General features: G+C 39.2%; 1 protein-coding gene across 1 annotated transcript in view; it reads right to left on the bottom strand.

Annotated features, from left to right (window-relative positions):
* LOC144957896 (uncharacterized) overlaps positions 1-17,500 on the bottom strand; it is a 25,425-nt gene that overhangs the window by 3,386 nt on the left and 4,539 nt on the right. Inside the window, exon 2 of the mRNA XM_078889423.1 lies at positions 1-8,995. This exon is cut by the window's left edge and continues 76 nt beyond it. Within this exon, the coding sequence (XP_078745549.1) occupies positions 1-8,020 (8,020 nt within the window). The 5' untranslated portion in view covers positions 8,021-8,995. The remainder of the gene's footprint in view (positions 8,996-17,500) is intronic.

Below are 17,500 nucleotides of genomic sequence, written 5' to 3'. Positions count from 1 at the left end.
TTGTGATGTCGTCCTGTAGACCCTCCATCTGACGACGTAACGCCTGAAGATGATGCTGGATGTCCATCATCTGGGCTCGGGCATTTTGGAATGTTCTGGACACCGTTCCATTTCCGGAGACCATCGTCACTGTTCCGGGTTGCTGCAGGTTGCCCTGTTGCTGGCAAGAAATGGATCTCTCTAATGGAGCATGTTGTGTTCTAAAATATTCTTCATCGCTGTTGTTGTAAGTGCTAGCTGTTGCTATAGCCATCTGACCATCTGGTCCTGTACTTGAAATTGTATTCCCAGACACCGAAAGTTGGTGCCTGCTGTACGCTCCAGGCGCTGAGTTTGATCTCATGAAGACGGCGCTCCGAGCAGTGAAATCACCTTCAACCTTACTTTCATTATTGTTGATTTTCGAAATAGTGTGGTAACTTGTTGTGGTAAAACTTTGATTGTTACTGTCTGTATTTTTCTTATAAACTGTAGTATTACTACTAGCAAATCTTTCACCTTCTACTGTACTACGGCTAGCGTTAGGACGACCACCACAAGCGCCAGCAATGGCCAAATAATTATTGTCATCTTCTGTACTGCTTCTAAAAGAGATATCGGGTGTAGCTAAAGTATTCCCATTGCCACTACGATTATTGAGGTCAAAGCGACCACGGCTATTGCCGGCAAATACCACAAAAGATGAGGAAAGACTGTGATGATCTGTGGACCGTGCTGGAGAAGCAGTGAATACAAGAGACTGATTGCCCAAGTCGTACGATGTGTTCGGAGGCTGTTGCTGATACGTGTTTGAATTGTAAAAAGTGCAGCTAACCACCACGTTACTCTCCAGATCAGGTTCATCGACAGAAGCGTCGAGGTCGTCTTCGGCAGTGGTATACGGATCATTACCGTCATCATCGTCGTTATCATCATCCTCATCATCGGCGTAGAGGTTGCTGTCTGTGCTTACGTCATCTCGGTACTCCGAATAAATGTCAAGATCAGATTCCGTCCTATTTGTGTTGGAAAGTCGCGATAATCTTCCACTTACGTTAAAATTACCACTAGTAGTATTAGTTGTGTTGCTATTATTATTGTTGTTATTACCCTCTCTATATTGTTCCTTCATGGATTTGATATTTTCTACAGTGAGAGGCATACATTTTGGTTTAGATTCGAGTCTAATATTTGTGGAATGTGGTGAACTGTTGTTGTTGTTGATGTTGTTGTTGTTGTTACTGCTGCTACTGTTGTGTGTTGCTGCGGATGCCGATGTATTTCGAATTTGGAAACCTTCCAGAATTTGTTGCACAGACATTAATTCGTCAAACGTTTCTGCCAAGCCAGGAATTTTTATCTTTTCTGCCATTTTACCAGTGCTAATGCCATCCCCGTTGTTATCTAAATGCTTAGATTTTTCCAAAGCAGATTCTTTGTCGATATCATAATTTTCAAATTGAAACTTAGACGATTCGTTATTATCATCATGATAAGAAACACTTGCTGATTCGACACTGATGTTTCGGCGTGAAATTAATTCCTCATCAGCGGGGATGGGTGGGGAGTGTACTCTTTCTCTGCTTCCAAAAAATGGCATGATTGGTTTGGAATATTTCGGAGACGTGAGAATGCCAGAGCCAAGGGCTCCTTTCTGAGTTTGAGTGGATAAATTCGACACTTCCTCGTCATCGAAATCGTTGTCAAGAGACAGTCGTGATCGTCCGTGATTTGACGATTGCTCAGAAGCCACTTCACTGCTGCATGTACTTAGCAACTCAGTTCGATTTCGTTTTCTTTTCTTCAACCATCTCTCTCGTCTCTCACGTCTCCTGGCCGACGCCATCTTGGCTGATATTAGACTGGGCGGTTTTTGTCTTCTTGACCACAGAGGTCTGTCGTCGTAATATTCCGGGGTCCCCCCACCCCTCGCCACGTCATCATCACTATGGTAACTCCTTGCTTGTGACTTGCGGTTATGATTTGCATTAAAATGCGTCTCACTATCCTCATCTCTTTGTTGCGTTGACGCTGTTCCAGAAATGTGGTGCTTTTCATAAGAACATTCTGGAAAGACAAAATAATCAGGTTCTGGTATTGACTGACATTTTGGTTTTGTTGTTTCTTTTTCAAATCCCTCGAATCCAGGCATACTGGATGGAGAGTGGGAAAGGGGTGGAGGCAGATGTTCTGACGATGATGACGATGAGGATGAAGACGTAGATAACGAGGATGACGAGGAGAATTGAGAATACAAAAGTCTTTCTGTTGGATGTGGAAGTTCCGGAGTGAGACTGTGAGGAATACCAGCCTCTTGAGATTTGTTACTAAATTTGCTATTCGTGATCTCTATATTCTGGAGTATTCTATTTGAATCGTCATTATCATTGTCATCGATATTGTCCCAACTTTTATCTTCAACTTCTTTATCTTTTTCTTTGTCTAGAGTAATACGATAACCTTCTCCTTCTTCAATGTGATCATTGTTAAAATCATCTGCAAAAACATCATCATCATCGTCGTCATTGTCCTCGTTTCCAGAGAGACTGCCCAGAAGATCGGACAAACGATTGATAACTCTGTCCGTGAACTCCTTCATTTCAGTTTGCCTTTTCAGAGCCAAATTCACAGCATTTCTGGTCCCTGACCTTCTTGTCTTACTCACTCCTTCCTCTTTGCTTATATTGACTTCTTTTTCATTTCTTCCTCCCTCGTCAGAATCAACATCAAACAAATCACTGTCATCCTCTTTATCCTCGTCAAACTCTGCAATCAGTTTATCCAGAGCGCTGGGGCTTGGAGGAGGGGGTGGTTGCCTCCCCTCTGTCGATGTAGAGGGATCATCTACACAGGGAGTGTCTGAGTTATCCACCTTGTCACCGGCAGAGAACTGAGGCAATATGGAGTTTTTGACACTTTGCATAAATCGTTCCATATCGGAATCATCACTAATTTCATCACTTGATAAATCCTGCAGTTCTGTCTCGCTCGTCAATTTTGCTGCCATAAAATCCTTTTTCGAATTGCCTACTTTTTGGAAAAGATCGTCTTCACGGCTATTGTCATTGCTAGCATCCTGGGATATTAGTGAGGGTGAATGGTGTATGATGGTACTCTCCTCTAAAGAAGTGATTGGCTGTTGTAAGCGTGGGGTAACCATGGCAACGACGGCTTCCTCTACCACGAGAGCGTCTTTGTCTAGGGTTGTGGGACTTGATTGTCGTGGAGTTGAAGGGTTGGAGTATTGTGGTTGTTGTTGTTGTTGTTGTTGCTGTTGTTGTTGTTGTTGTTGTTGTTGTTGTTGCTTGGGCGAGGGTGGATGGATTTTCTTACTTACGTTAATCATATCGGATATTACTTTTGAAATCGGATGCTTTAAAACTACCATTGGTGTATTCCCATCTTTATCATCACGACCGTCACTATCATCATAACGATTATATTCGTTTCCATCATCAGCTAAATAGTTGAACTGTGTTTTGCTTTGATCAATATCTGTGTATCTGGCACTCGTCTTATTTATTAACTCCTGATTATCCGTTTTTTCCCAAACTCCAGAGATCCTCCTACCGACTACAAGATTAGCTCCAACATCATCAGAAAAATCATCAACATCGTTATCTTTTGTATTATCTAATACCATTCCACGTCCACCTCTATAGTCGCCAGTCGAATAAATTCCTCTAGAGAACACTTCCGTAAGATGATCGTCTTCATCATAACTCCTCTGTATTCTTATTGAATTTTGATCATCACCGCTATTATCATAACCGCCATCGTGAGCGGCATCACTTTCATCGTCATCAAGAAACAAATTTTGCCCACCACTATCACAAACACTTATTTCATGTTTCCTTTCCGAATCACACACTTTACTATCTCCATCAAGAATATCGGTTTGCCTTAACGGTATTTCCTGACGTTGATATTGATGTTGTTGTTGTTTCTTTCGTCGATTCAGCCCATCATCTCCTCCCATTAATTGACTTTTACTAGAACCACGAATACTACTGCTACCCCCGTCTCCACCACGAAGGCTAATACTTTCACTACCTGTAGTGTTATCGGTAATCGAAGCATTAGAAAATCTACCAACACGAGAAGACACGGAGCTCGCATCTAGTCGGTCATCTGGATCTACGAAAGAATCCGATACACAAATATTTCCTCTAACAGAAGAAGTGGATCCGGCGCTATCAGTAATTGATCCAAACAGCTGGGGACGATTATTTCTAACACTGACACAGTTCCTATCAGCATCACTAACCTGTCTAAGATAGCTACCTGAAGACACACTATCCCTCATGGCATCTGATGTCTTCCTACTACCATCACCGTCACCATCACCACCACCATCACCACCACCATCACCATCAGCATCAATATTGCATTGTTTTCCTTTCCATTCCAATCTCTCTTCGTTTAGGTCTACCTGTAAAATCGGTCTGATCACGTGTATTTTGTCGTTCCTGTTGTTGTTGTTGTTGTTGATATTATTATTTTCATTTTCAATATCATCACTGTATATATTTCTTACTTCATCTCCTGGTTGACTCTCAGTCTTTCCAAACCTTTTTTCTTCTTCTATCCACCGTTCAACCCTTTCTCTACCTGGTTTTCCTTGCTCAGGTAGAAGTAATGACTTCGTTTCATTTTCTTTTTCCTCTTTTCTTTTATCGTAGCTTTGTTGTATCTGGTACTGCCGACATTCCTGATTCCTGGCATTTCTCTCATTTTCTTTAGCGGAGTTTTGCGCATGCGTGAAATTAAAGGAAAGATTTCTATTTCCTGTAGTCGGAGACAAAGTAGGTGAGGTAAGTTTTGGGGTGGTGGATGTGGTAGCGTACACACGACATGGCAGAGCCACTGCTGTGCCGAAGACAACATGATCGGCCGAATGTTTTCTTGGAATACTTGGAGAAATAGTAGAATTTCCACTTAATTTATTCCAATTGATATTTTCTTCTCCTTTACTGTTGAATCTATTTACCTCTGACGGGCTTTTAGCATCAGTGCTAGATGCACCGCGAAACCGAATGGAACCTCCTTCAGTGTCACAATCTGTTGGAGAGGACGGAAGAGATTTTATAACAAAATGATGACTTTCCATTTCAACACTACCACCACTACCACTACCACTTCGCACACTTAATTTCCTTCCTTGGTTTATCCCAGCTGCCTCCTCAGACAAAGATTTATTTATAGATCTAACTCGAGATTTTACAGAGACAGACGACGCATTTTTATCAGCATTAGTTGAATGTTTAGTTAAAGGAATAGGTAAAATTCTAGCGCTGTTGCATTCCTTCTTATTCGTTTGTTTATCGTTTCCGCCTACCACTCGCTGGCTATTTGCACGTCCTTCCTTAAAAGCCGCACCCTCAACCAAACCATCTAGCGACCTAGATCTACGGTTTGTTATGGTTTGGATCCTGGCCCCGGTCTCCGGTACTTTTCGTCTAACGACTACATGACTAGAAGAACTACCATTTCTAGATCCATTTTCGTCTTTCGTTTGTAAAGATATGGCGTCGTTTACTTTTTCATTTTTGCAGGCTTTGTCTTGCGCGTGTCTTTTCAGTTTTGGAGAGATTGACCCAAAAACCGCCGATTCTGTAGATACCACGACTCTTTCTTCATCCACAAGGGATTTTTGACTTTTATCTTTGCTTTTGTTTGATTTGATTGACACCGTTTCTAAAACCTCCGGTTCTTCAATACGATGTTGGCGCAAGAGTGGACGAGTCACGTGTGCTTTGATTTTTACGTTTGTTGATTTCTGTTGCCTCTCATCAAACGTGTCTGCTGATGCTTTGTCAACATTTTGCGATGATTTTGAAGACGAATTTGGAGATATATTTAAACAGACATCTGTACTTGACGATAATTTAGAACCCGACGGATGACAAGGGTGATCGTTCTTGTTTGAAGATTCCTTTCTAACCTCCTTGTAATGATCAGTTGTGAGTTCTGATTCCTCCCGGAAGTACGTCATTCTTTCCATTTCACTTGGTGAATTATAAATAGCTGCTGTTTTGGCACGTTGAATTTTAGGTGAAATGCTGGCATGCCTCGTTCTGGCCCCAAATCGACGTAAGATGACTGGAGATTTGGCGCGAGTTGAAGAGTCTTCGAAAGATTCGTTATAATAACGTGTCGCCCCGCTTAAGCTTTCTAGCTTTTCGCTTAAATTATGCAAATCAGATGTTAAGGCGTCATCAGCTGGTTTGTCAAGGTCACGTGTGACGTAAATCTTTTTCTTCAAAGAAGGCGTTGTGGGTAACGACTTGGACCCCCGGAATTCATCTTCTGGCGGAGTCTTTCGTAATAAAAAAGGTTCTGCATCAGGGAATTTTTCTTTGATGGTTCTTTCTATATTCCGTTCCAATTCTTCTAGTCTCATGATGCAAAAGGCAGCAGACTTCACAACGGGAGGACTACTGTTTCGGTTCTGATCGCAAGTTAAATGTCCCTCACTCTCTGGTGCTAATGAATTATTGACATTACTAACATCTGTATCCAACGTTCTTTCATTGTCTTTGTTACTCGATGTGTTACAAGAATATTGATGGCTCGATGCAGTTTGCTTTTCACTACCGTTGATGTTATAATCCTGCAGTGTGGAGTCGCTTGACCTGTCCTTCTTTGTATCCTTAGGGCTACCATGGTCCTGTTGTCTTTTAGTCTTTGACATATCATTCTTATCTGTTTTTCTTGATGTTCCAAATATTGACAACCTCGCCTCACTACTACTTCCCGACTTCCTGTTGCTTGACCTTTCCCACGTTTTCCAAAGTGGTGACTTTTTACCTTTTGGGCTTATTGCTTCCATTTCTTCTTCCCTCCTTCTCTCACAGCCTTGGCACGATGATTTTTCTTCCGATGCAATCTTTTTTTTCTTTTTCCCACCGGATTTGAATAAGTCAGACAGTAAAGCTGCTGCGGCCGCCTTTCTTTGTGGAATGGGAGTTGTGGGACTTGATGATGACTCATCAGAGGAAATGATTTTGAAAGGTGATGATGTCATTTTTGGCGAGAAAGCTCTTCGTTGTGGATGAGGTGATGTTGGTTTGGGCAGATTTCGATAATCGATGGGCTGGTTGAAGTAATGTTGTTGTTGCTGCTGCTGTTGCTGATGGTGATGACTGGTGTTTCTGTTGACGACAGTGGGGTTGTATGTTGTGAACACTTTTGCTTCTGGGTCAAATGGCGAATATGGTAAAGGCACAATGTCCATGGAGTCTCTGTCAGGCTCGTGGAGACGTCCGAGTGGACTGGCAGATTGTGGTGAAACGGAACGGTCCGTTCGTCCAAAGACAGGTGTGTTCAACAACGGCGTGCAGTAGCCCCCCGTGCCCGTCTGACTGCTTTTCTGTGACGACGACGTGCTAACGGACATCACGTCATCGTTTGGATATCGTGAAAACGTTGGAGTCTTTTGATGACTCTTAACGCTGTTGCTTCTCTTTGATTTTAGACTGCCACTACTATTGTCTTGACAGTGGTAGCCAATGGTGATACTTCCTCCTATTCCTCCCCCTCCCCCACTACCACTACCACCACCACCACTACCACCACCACCGCTACCACTACTGACTGTGGTGTCTGTATGATATGTGATGGGCCTAGCGATCTCCGGTGGAATGCAAGCTTCCAGGGAGAACCCATCTCGAAAATCACGCGAGGAAAGAACTTGGGGATGACGTGATGACGTCGACGGCGAGGACGGCCGCCAAATCTCCGAGTTCTCTCGTTCTGATTTGGTACATGAGTCGAAGTAAGGACTCGTCGAAAGATTTTCAGCGGAGTGGAAAACTCCAGATTCAGAATCCGCTCCAGTGAAATGACTCGAGTCGAAGTCGGTATCGAATTCTGATCCAGAATTTTGAAAACCACCCCGAGACAGCGGGTGCTTCTTGTGGCTGCCACCGCTGCCTTTCTTAGACGATTTCTTTTTAGCCTTTTGCTCTTTTTTAATTTGTTTCTTTTCGTCGTGTTCTCGTTTCTTGTCTCCTTTAGTTTTGGTGTTCTTGTTGCCCATAGTAACGAATGTATTTATCTCTGTTGCTATGGGGACATCAATAAGACAAAAAAGCTTGTCGTTTATGTATTTATATCGGATGATATAATAAATTTGTTTGGCGACAGATTTGAAGGTCTACGTCTTGACACAGACACAACAACAAATCTTGGAGAACAGAAATTGTGTCCAGATTTGCCAGCTGTCGTAGAAGTCTGGCTTCAAATGCTGTTGGGTTTGCCTCGTTGATAGATAATCTTGAAAGATAATCATCCTGCGTTGTATGATGCCTTGGAATAACTTCCAGTGCTTCATATAATATCGTTATCATCGGATAGGCTTGTCCATCAAAAGTAGAGATGATGTTTGATCCATCAAAACTAGAGATGATGTGTGATATACCTAAATATTTTGCTTCATTGAGTATCCGATTTTAACGTACATATCATTTGCCAAATGTTCTATATGCTTTGAATAGAATCAAATATTCTATTGCGCAATTCACCAATCTTTAAATATTTGATCGATTATTCAATAACAAAATATTGATCTCATTCAGTTCGCGGTTGGTCAACGAGACAAAATTGTCAAAATCAGTTTGATATCTTGAATCTTTAAGCTCTTTTGTGGTTGAATATTTGAGCTGTTTTCTTGAAAGAGCGAAAGTTTTCCGAAGAGGACAAAAGGCGTTAGTTGTGGTTATATGCTTAACTGTACGAATCACACGTCGATAAAGTTACGATGATTGTTAAAGAACGATGATTGGAAATTAATATACGTAATGATTATGCGCTTTGTGACGTCACTATATACAAGATAGGTTTTGATGACGTATGAGCGAAATAAGGTGCAGATTAGTTGAGAGCGAAAAGTTTAGATGCTTTAACTGGGTTTTGGTGACTCGAAAAGCTGTTGTTAAGACGTCAGGTCGGATTTCAAATGCTCTATTGATGACGTCACGTAAATGTGTTCTGTCCTCAGGGTCAAATTCCAATCCTGTGGAAATGAAATGAAAATCGCTCACGTTAATTAGATTTAAGTTCGTGATATATGGGCAATTTCAACGGCGTGTACCGTTTATCTTATTTTCATTTTTAAAAACCAGATTCATCTAGATTATTATTTCAACTCATCCCTATCAAAAACTGACATTGCTAGGATGTTGAGTTCACTTCAGTTTTCACTCGATTATCTCTTACACGCATCAAAGAGTTTTCTAAAACCAAGAAATGATGTTTTTTCGTTGTTAAAGTATCTATTTAGTTTGATAAATAAAATACATAAATAAATAAAAATAAATAAATAAAAAAATAAATAAACCCCTTTATTCATCCCACAGGGAAAATTTGTCTCTATGCTCTATTCCAAGGGCAGACTGGAATAGCCCAGGCGTTAGCCGTAATGCAGAGCCGCAATTTAAGCTCGGGCGAGGTGACTTGCTCAAGGTCACACAGGGCCGCATGAGCGGGTGATCGAATCAAAGACCGTGCCGCTGAGCCACGCTGCCTTTGTTCGAGGCAACAATGAAAATTAGTATTTGCTTTCCTCTACTTGATGGCTTTTGACAAAACTGTAATGAAATGACATTACCGATACGTTAAAATATGGTCATTGCTTTGATGCATTGATTCCACTGCTATATAAAAAAAAATTGAGCTTTATATAGGGCAATATCCACTAAATGTGCTCAAAGCGCTTTACAAGGGGTCCCTGGTCAACAGCAACATTTAACATGTAGGACGGGACATGACGCATGTTAGGCGATATTACAATTTTTTCGGACAAAGACATCGCTGTTGACGGCCAGGTACTCATTTTAAACCTGAGTTCGGTGAGAGAATGTGAGAAAAAAGCCTTTTCCAATGAATCAACTATGCCCTGAGCGCGAGGCTCGAACCCAGCACCTTTCGATCTGAAAGCGAGTGTCATACCACTTGACCACATAGCCGCACAATCAAATTTACAACAATCAGTCATCTTTTGACGTCCTTTTTTATTGTAAACTTCAAATTTAGTGATTCGTAATTTTTCAAAGTAAAATTGAAGGGTGTATTGATATATTATTTACACGAGATTGGCGATTTTCTTGAAGCTCGAGTGCGCGATATGATCTTTTTGGTATTTGTGCGGCTATGTGGTCTTGTGGTATTGCACTCGCTTTCGGATCGGAACGTCCTGGGTTCGAGCCTCGCAGGCGCATAGTTGAGTCCTTGGAATATACTCTTTACTCACATTCTTTCCCCGTACTCAGGTGTAAAATGAGTACCTGGCCGTTAACAGCGTTGTCTTTGAACTATCTCACATAACGATTGGTCATTGTCTAAAGCTTGACACATGGGTATGCTTACAACTTTAATAAACAAAGCAGCGTGTTTACATTTGTTAAGAAATGTCCAATCGTTGGACAGCAACAAATCACGTGATTGATGACTCAGTTGGACGAAAACATGAATAAAGATCGCTCCCATTAAACAAAGATCATTGTGATGTACAAAATTAATCTGAACAATAACAGATATATCTATAGATATATTGTGTCGTAACAAATGTGACGATTTTGCTGTAGGTGGTAAAGAGGGGGTTAAATACTCACAACTTCCATCAGCCCGATATAGCGTACCAACATACATGTGTAAACTTAAACGTTTGTATTCTGATTGATAAAATTTTGTGAGAAATAATCACCAAAATTGCTGTCTCAAAACGATTACAAAATGAAGAGTGACGTCAATGGCCACGATCTATAGATAGTTCGAAGATGATGTCACTCAGGTCTTTGTTATTGTTTTTTGCCATCCGCGTTTATGAGTAATGCTCACTGAACTGTATTAACCCGACTATAAACGTTCATGGATACACACAGTTTTGTGTGTTGGTCCGTTATACTTCCGGATGGCAATGTTATGAGCTTCTCAGTCAAGCGCATACTATCTATATTAAATTTCCATGTGCTCGAGGTCATTGGTCACATTACAAAATGTGCTCAAAATGACCCACTTAGTGAAAAGTGTTCACAGCTTTTTAAATATCTAACATCACGATTGGTCATTTTATTCAGCTTGACACATGGGTATGTTTATAACATTTGTAAACAAAGCTGCGTGTTTACATTTGTTAAGAAATATCCAATCGTTGGGCAGCAACAAAAATCATGTGATTGATGACTTGGTTGGACGAAAACATGAATAAAGATCGCTCCCATTTCTTCCCTTCTATGGCACATACTTCTTAATATGTAATGCAATGAAACACGGTGAAATAGCATTACCTGTAGATACTGGAATAGAATAAGACACCGATAGTGATATATTTCGGTAATTTCATAGATGTCTATAGTTGGTGTCCTGTGTGCCCATGAAATAACCAATAGCCTTAAGTATCCATAGAAATTACAACTACACACAACATTCATTTCATAACATCCTTGAAGATGATCGAGTCTGGGAAAACGCCAGTTATTTCCCCTTTGTGTTTTGGCATTGGCTGCAGACACCACCAAAACACCTAAACAAATAAACACACACTTACACACACACACAAACACATGCTCCTTGCTTGCATACCCCACGCACATCCCCCCACCTTCCACACACACACACACACACACACCCACACACATCCACTCACAATCAGGTGGCCATCATTCAATGTTTCTTTTTCTTTTTTTATCACGTTTTATATCGTTCCTGTTCTGCCATAAATCTTCGAGGTATGAGATAGATCAGCATATATAAAAACCTGAGCATTTATATAGCGCAATATCCACGAAACGTGCTCACAACACAGCGCTTTACAAGAAATTAAAAAAAAAATCCCTTTTTTTATCCCATAGGGGAAATTTGTCTTTTGGGTCTATTCCAAGGGAAGACTGGAATAACCCAGGCGTCAGCCGCAGAGCAGCGCCGCAAATTGAGCTAGGTGAGGTGGCTTGCCCAAGGCCACACAACGAGGCGGGTAATCGAACTCGGTATCTTTTGGGTACAAAGCAAAGGCCGTACCGATGAGCCACGATGACTCTACAAGGAGTCTTGTGCCAACGCTTTTCATTAACCTTCACCTTACCAACTATAGATAGAATGAAGTTGACGTCACTCAGGTCTTTGTTATTGTTTTTTTTGCCATCCGCGTTTATGAGAAATGCTCACTGAACTGTATTAACTCGACAATAAACGTTCATGGATACACACAGTTTTGTGTGTTGGTCCGTTATACTTCCGGATGGCAATGTTATGAGCATCTTAGCAAAGCGCATACTATCTATTAACCAGACTATAAACGATCATGGTTACACACAATTTTGTGTGTTGGCCAGTTATACTTCTGGATGGCAATGTTGTGAACTTCTTAGCCAAGTGCATTCTATCTATAGGAAAATCGTCACATTCGTTCCGATACAGCCAGCATTTTTCTTATTCAAATTTCTATGTACATCATAAAATTAAAAGAAAATGTGTGTTGTGGGACATGTTTTGCTAAAGAAATTATTTATCGCAAGAACGCATTGCTATTGTATTTGAGTGATAAAAAAATATATGTTTGTTTGGGTGTTAAGTTTTAAGGTGGGAACAATACAGACAATGGGCGTTTCGGGTACAAACCCTTCGTCGGTACAACAAAAAACAAATAAAATGAAATGCAGTATAAATTGGATCGTCTGTACTCAACGATGGTTGGAGTGTGAACGAATCGTTAGCGCGGTGTGATAGAAATGATAAGACCATGAGAGACTGAAATTTCTAGAAATAATGGACGATAAAAGACATAATACAAGTGTAATAGTAGTCGCATTAGTAGTAGTATTGGTAGTAGTAGTAGTAGTAGTAGTAGTAGTAGTAGTAGTAGTAGTAGTAGTAGTAGTAATAGTAGTAGTAGTAGTAGTAGTAGTAGTAGTAGTAGTAGTAGTAGTAGTAGTAGTAGTAGCAGTAGTAGTAGTAGTAGTATTAATAGTAGTAGTAGTAGTAGTAGTAGTAGTAGTAGTAGTAGTAGTAGTAGTAGTAGTAGTAGTAGGAAGAGGAGGAGGAGGAGGAGGAGGAGGAGGAGGAGGAGGAGGAGGAGGAGGAGGAGGAGGAGGAGGAAGTTACTATGAAACTGTGTGTGTGGTGGTGGGGGGGGGGGGAGTCCCTGGAGAGTGTTTTGAATGGGCAAGATGAGGAGTGTATGTGCGATTGTCGAATCTTCGAGAAAAGAAAAAAATATATATATATAAAATCAAAACCTGTCGGGTAGCCTTGTTCCCATCGCTGTACAATTACTTCCTCCAGCGTATAGCACATATTATGATTTTGAAATTTAGTCTCAGACTACGATATTTACACCTGCTAAATCGCGGGTGTAAATTTCACCCGTTTAGTCCCTTGTTTAGTCTTAGACTTCGCGTAGTCCGCCTTCATGAATAGCTTACAACGCCTTTTAGTCAGAGACTACGGATATAGTCTCAGACTATCGTCGTAGTCCCGCTTCATGAATGAGAGCCAAGCAATGCTACCATCGCATTTTATAGATAGTATGCGCTTGGCTAAGAAGCTCACAACATTGCCATCCGGAAGTATAACGGACCAACACACAAAACTAGGTTTATCAATGAACGATTATAGTCAGGTTAATACAGGTCAGTGAGCATTACTCATAAACGCGGATGGCAAAACACAATAACAAAGACCTGACCGACGTCATCTGCAACTATCTATATAACGCTTACCTACCAATGTTTACATATGAGAGTCTATTATTACTTTTTATTCTGACCCAGGGCTACACGTTGTGTATAGATAGTGTGTAGTTGACGTCACTCAGGTCTTTGTTATTGTTTTTTCGCCACCCACGTTTATGAGTGATTCTCACTAAACTATATTAACCAGACTAAAAACGTTTAAGGTTACACATAGTTTTGTGTGTTGGTCCGTTATACTTCCGGATGGCAATGTTGTGAGCTTCTTAGCCAGGCGCATACTATCTATAGCACTTACGTACCCATGTTTACACATGAGATTTTTTCATGACTTTTTATTCTTACCCAGGGCTCACATTGTGTATAGTCTAGGTCAATCTGACCTAACAGGCTACACAGAGCATTAGCAGTTGACATTACACATTTGTGACCCATCGTCTCAAAATGGCATTATGTCGGAACGAACCACATGCTTAAAATCCGGATTTAATGTTAAACTGATCAAAAATATAAACTGTTGCCATTAGCATCCTAAGATATGATTTCCATTCTCCTCAATAATTCACGTGAACTCAACGCAAGTCTGATATTTCTGGCTATTAATCCAATTTTCAACATCTTAACCAACCCGACATAATACCGAAGGCGAAATGTTTATAAATAGCTCCTTTTATCAAAAAGTTGAGGACTATTATTTCATGGTTTTTGTTTATATATTATATATATATATATATATATATATATATATATATATATATATATATATATATATATATATATGAGCCAAGGTCAAAAGGTGCCAATTTTTTTTCTCAAAATAAAAGTGACATAATAGTCCATTCATGTTTCTATATGTGTAGCAAAAACCCTGTACTTCATGAATCAAAGGCCCTTTAGATAACTTTAAGGTCTAACGCAGCATAATATCGTCAACAATACCTATAGGTTGCTGGTGTCACCTGTGACCGGTGACACCAAAATGAGACAAAAAACTCAATAATCAAATTATTTTTGTTGAGTATCAAACTTTATTTAGTAAGTTATAGACAAAAAGACACAATCAACAACAATCATAGTACAATAATATTACCAACTATTGGAGAAAATGTTGCTGTTTGGTGTCATCGGTCACAAGCAACATAGAATGCAAATATATTATTTCATAAAAATGTTTGTGCATTAACAACAACAACAATATTGAATATGCTTATTACCAGCAATGTTCAGAAACTTTTGGAATAAAATGTTGGGAAATAGTGTGACCAAAGCATATCTTATTTAGCGACACTGTGTCACTTGTGACATTAGACAGATGACACCATTACTTATGTCACAAGCAATACCAAATTGCAATTTTGACAATATATCATTAATCTCAGTCAAACCAGTGTAATAACCACAGTTAAATATGGAATTTAATAATATTTCAGAAACCAAAGACTTCAAAAATAGAAATATACATGGAAATTAGAGCATCTGAGTGTGACTTGTGACATAAGACCGGTGACACCATTACTTATGTCACAAGCAACACCAAATCACACTTTCGTCCATAATATATCATTATTTTCAGTCAAAAAACCACAATAGCCTACTCTAAAATGAAATTCAATAATATTTTAAGAAACTAAATACTTTAAAATTGGAAATATACTTAGAAAATAGTAATACCATTGTTGCTATTACTTTGGTCAAAATCAGCACTAGAACGCAATTTTGCCTCAATAAATCAAGAATAGCAACTGAACACATGTAATATAGCCTGTTAAAATGCAATTCAATGACATTTCAAGCTTTGAAGAACATGATAACAGAAATACATTAGAAACTTCAAACTTAAGTGTCACCTGTGACATTTTAACCAATGACACCAATGGTCACAAAAAGTACCAGAAGTCACACAAACACTAGATAAATATCAGCCATGGTAATGAATTCATGTAACCATACCGTAACATCCGCCCTACTGCTCAAATCTGCTTGTTTGTAGTAATTTAGTGTGTTAATAGTAAATCAAATCAAATTTCTTGACAACCCTTCTTTTATCTGGATTCGTCAAAAGCTTGAGTTTTGTCTTTTTCTTGATTGATACAACCCTGAAACATAAAAAAAATAGAATTACAAGGAAATAATTAATTGTGTCAAAATCAGTCTTATGTGAGATGTCATTATATCATATTTGTAAATAGAATAACAGCTGAAAACATAATTTTTTTGGTGGCACTTTGTAATATCAGTATCAAGTGTTGCTTGTGACAATGTAAAATAGCGATGACACCAAAGTTCAACTTACCTTTTCTGCCTGAAGCCACGCTGGAAAGGCAAATGAAAGTGCTGCACTTCAAAGACTGGTAAGAAGGGTGGATCAAAATTGCGAATCGCCATTTAACGAAACAAACTTCCACGTGTTCACGCATGCCGTATTGCTTGTGACAAATGACACCAAAACCAATAAACCTCAATATCGGCAAAACGGTATACATTTACTCCAAGATCTGAATTCAGATAGTAAATCTATGCTTTTTCTCATAATAAAACATTTCATAAACATTAAACATGAGCTTTAAAGTTTCGTGTCGAGTCTTATTATTGTGCTGTGTTTGATGACACCAAAGGTCACAAGCAACACCAACTTTTTAAGAACTCTATATGAAACTTAATCAGATATGTCATATACTGCAATTGCGTTTAAAAGTAAATTTTGACTTTATACTATTAGTCAAATTTCAATCACGTGAGCTAAAACATCACATTTAATTTCTGCATGATTTCTAAAAAGGTGATGCGTTGACCTCGTTTTAAACACATGCCAAACCGCATTCAAATTTGACTTTCAAGTTGTTTATTTCATATTCTGTTGAACAGAGTATGTTGAGCTATCTCATTTTATCTCTTCTTCATATTATCAATTGATTACAAGCATTAACCCAATGAAAACAGCCCATAATTAAGTAAAAATCAAATTTTCTTAACACTGGTATCAGGCGGGCACCTTTTGACCTTGGCTCATATATATATATATATATATATATATATATATATATATATATATATATATATATATATATATGTATATATATATATATATGTATATATATATATATATATATATATATATATAGATAGATAGATAGATAGATAGATAGATAGATAGATAGATAGATAGATAGATAGATATCCTTTCCTCTCATCTCTCAATCCCTCCGAGTTCTAATGACAGAATTCCACATTTACCTGGGACATCAATTAAAGCACCGAATCTGGCACCATCCAGGTAACGACCATCAGGTGTGAACGAATAAAAACTGCAGGTGGGTGTTGATGGTATTTTCCCAACAAACCTTTCTATCGCTGATTGAGTTACCAACCTCAAATAAAACTAACCAATTTAACTGCCGTTCTCATCAGAATCAGGTATTTAAAAAATTTGGCCAGAAAACTCGTCCTTCAAATATCGATCGATTTAAATGACCATCACCCCGGCAAAAACTCTGAAAATTGGGGCTTTTCAAAATCTCACGTTTGAGAGTTTTTGTCAAGATGAGGGTCATTTAAATCGATTGATATTTGAAGGACGAGTTTTCTGGCCAAATTTTTAAATACGTGTTTTTTTTTCCAGAATAGGGCAGTTAACTTGGTTAAATAGTTAAATGCTGATAGATCTTCAGACAGGCTTTTCGTCTTCCAGATACCTATTGTACGTCTAGATGAAATGCGGATGACGTCAATCAGCTGCTCTTGTTTCCTTCAGACAGCCAGAGGTGCGATCAACTCTAATTAAGTTATCTCTAATAGAATGTGTGATGTTGACGTCACTCGGCTTTTTTACGCAG

The sequence above is a fragment of the Berghia stephanieae genome, chromosome 12 (assembly GCF_034508935.2).
Source record: "Berghia stephanieae isolate SIO BIC M18660-M18661 chromosome 12, UCSD_Bste_1.3, whole genome shotgun sequence".
Classification (NCBI taxonomy): domain Eukaryota; kingdom Metazoa; phylum Mollusca; class Gastropoda; order Nudibranchia; family Aeolidiidae; genus Berghia; species Berghia stephanieae.
This window is presented reverse-complemented; position numbering and strand designations above follow the sequence as displayed.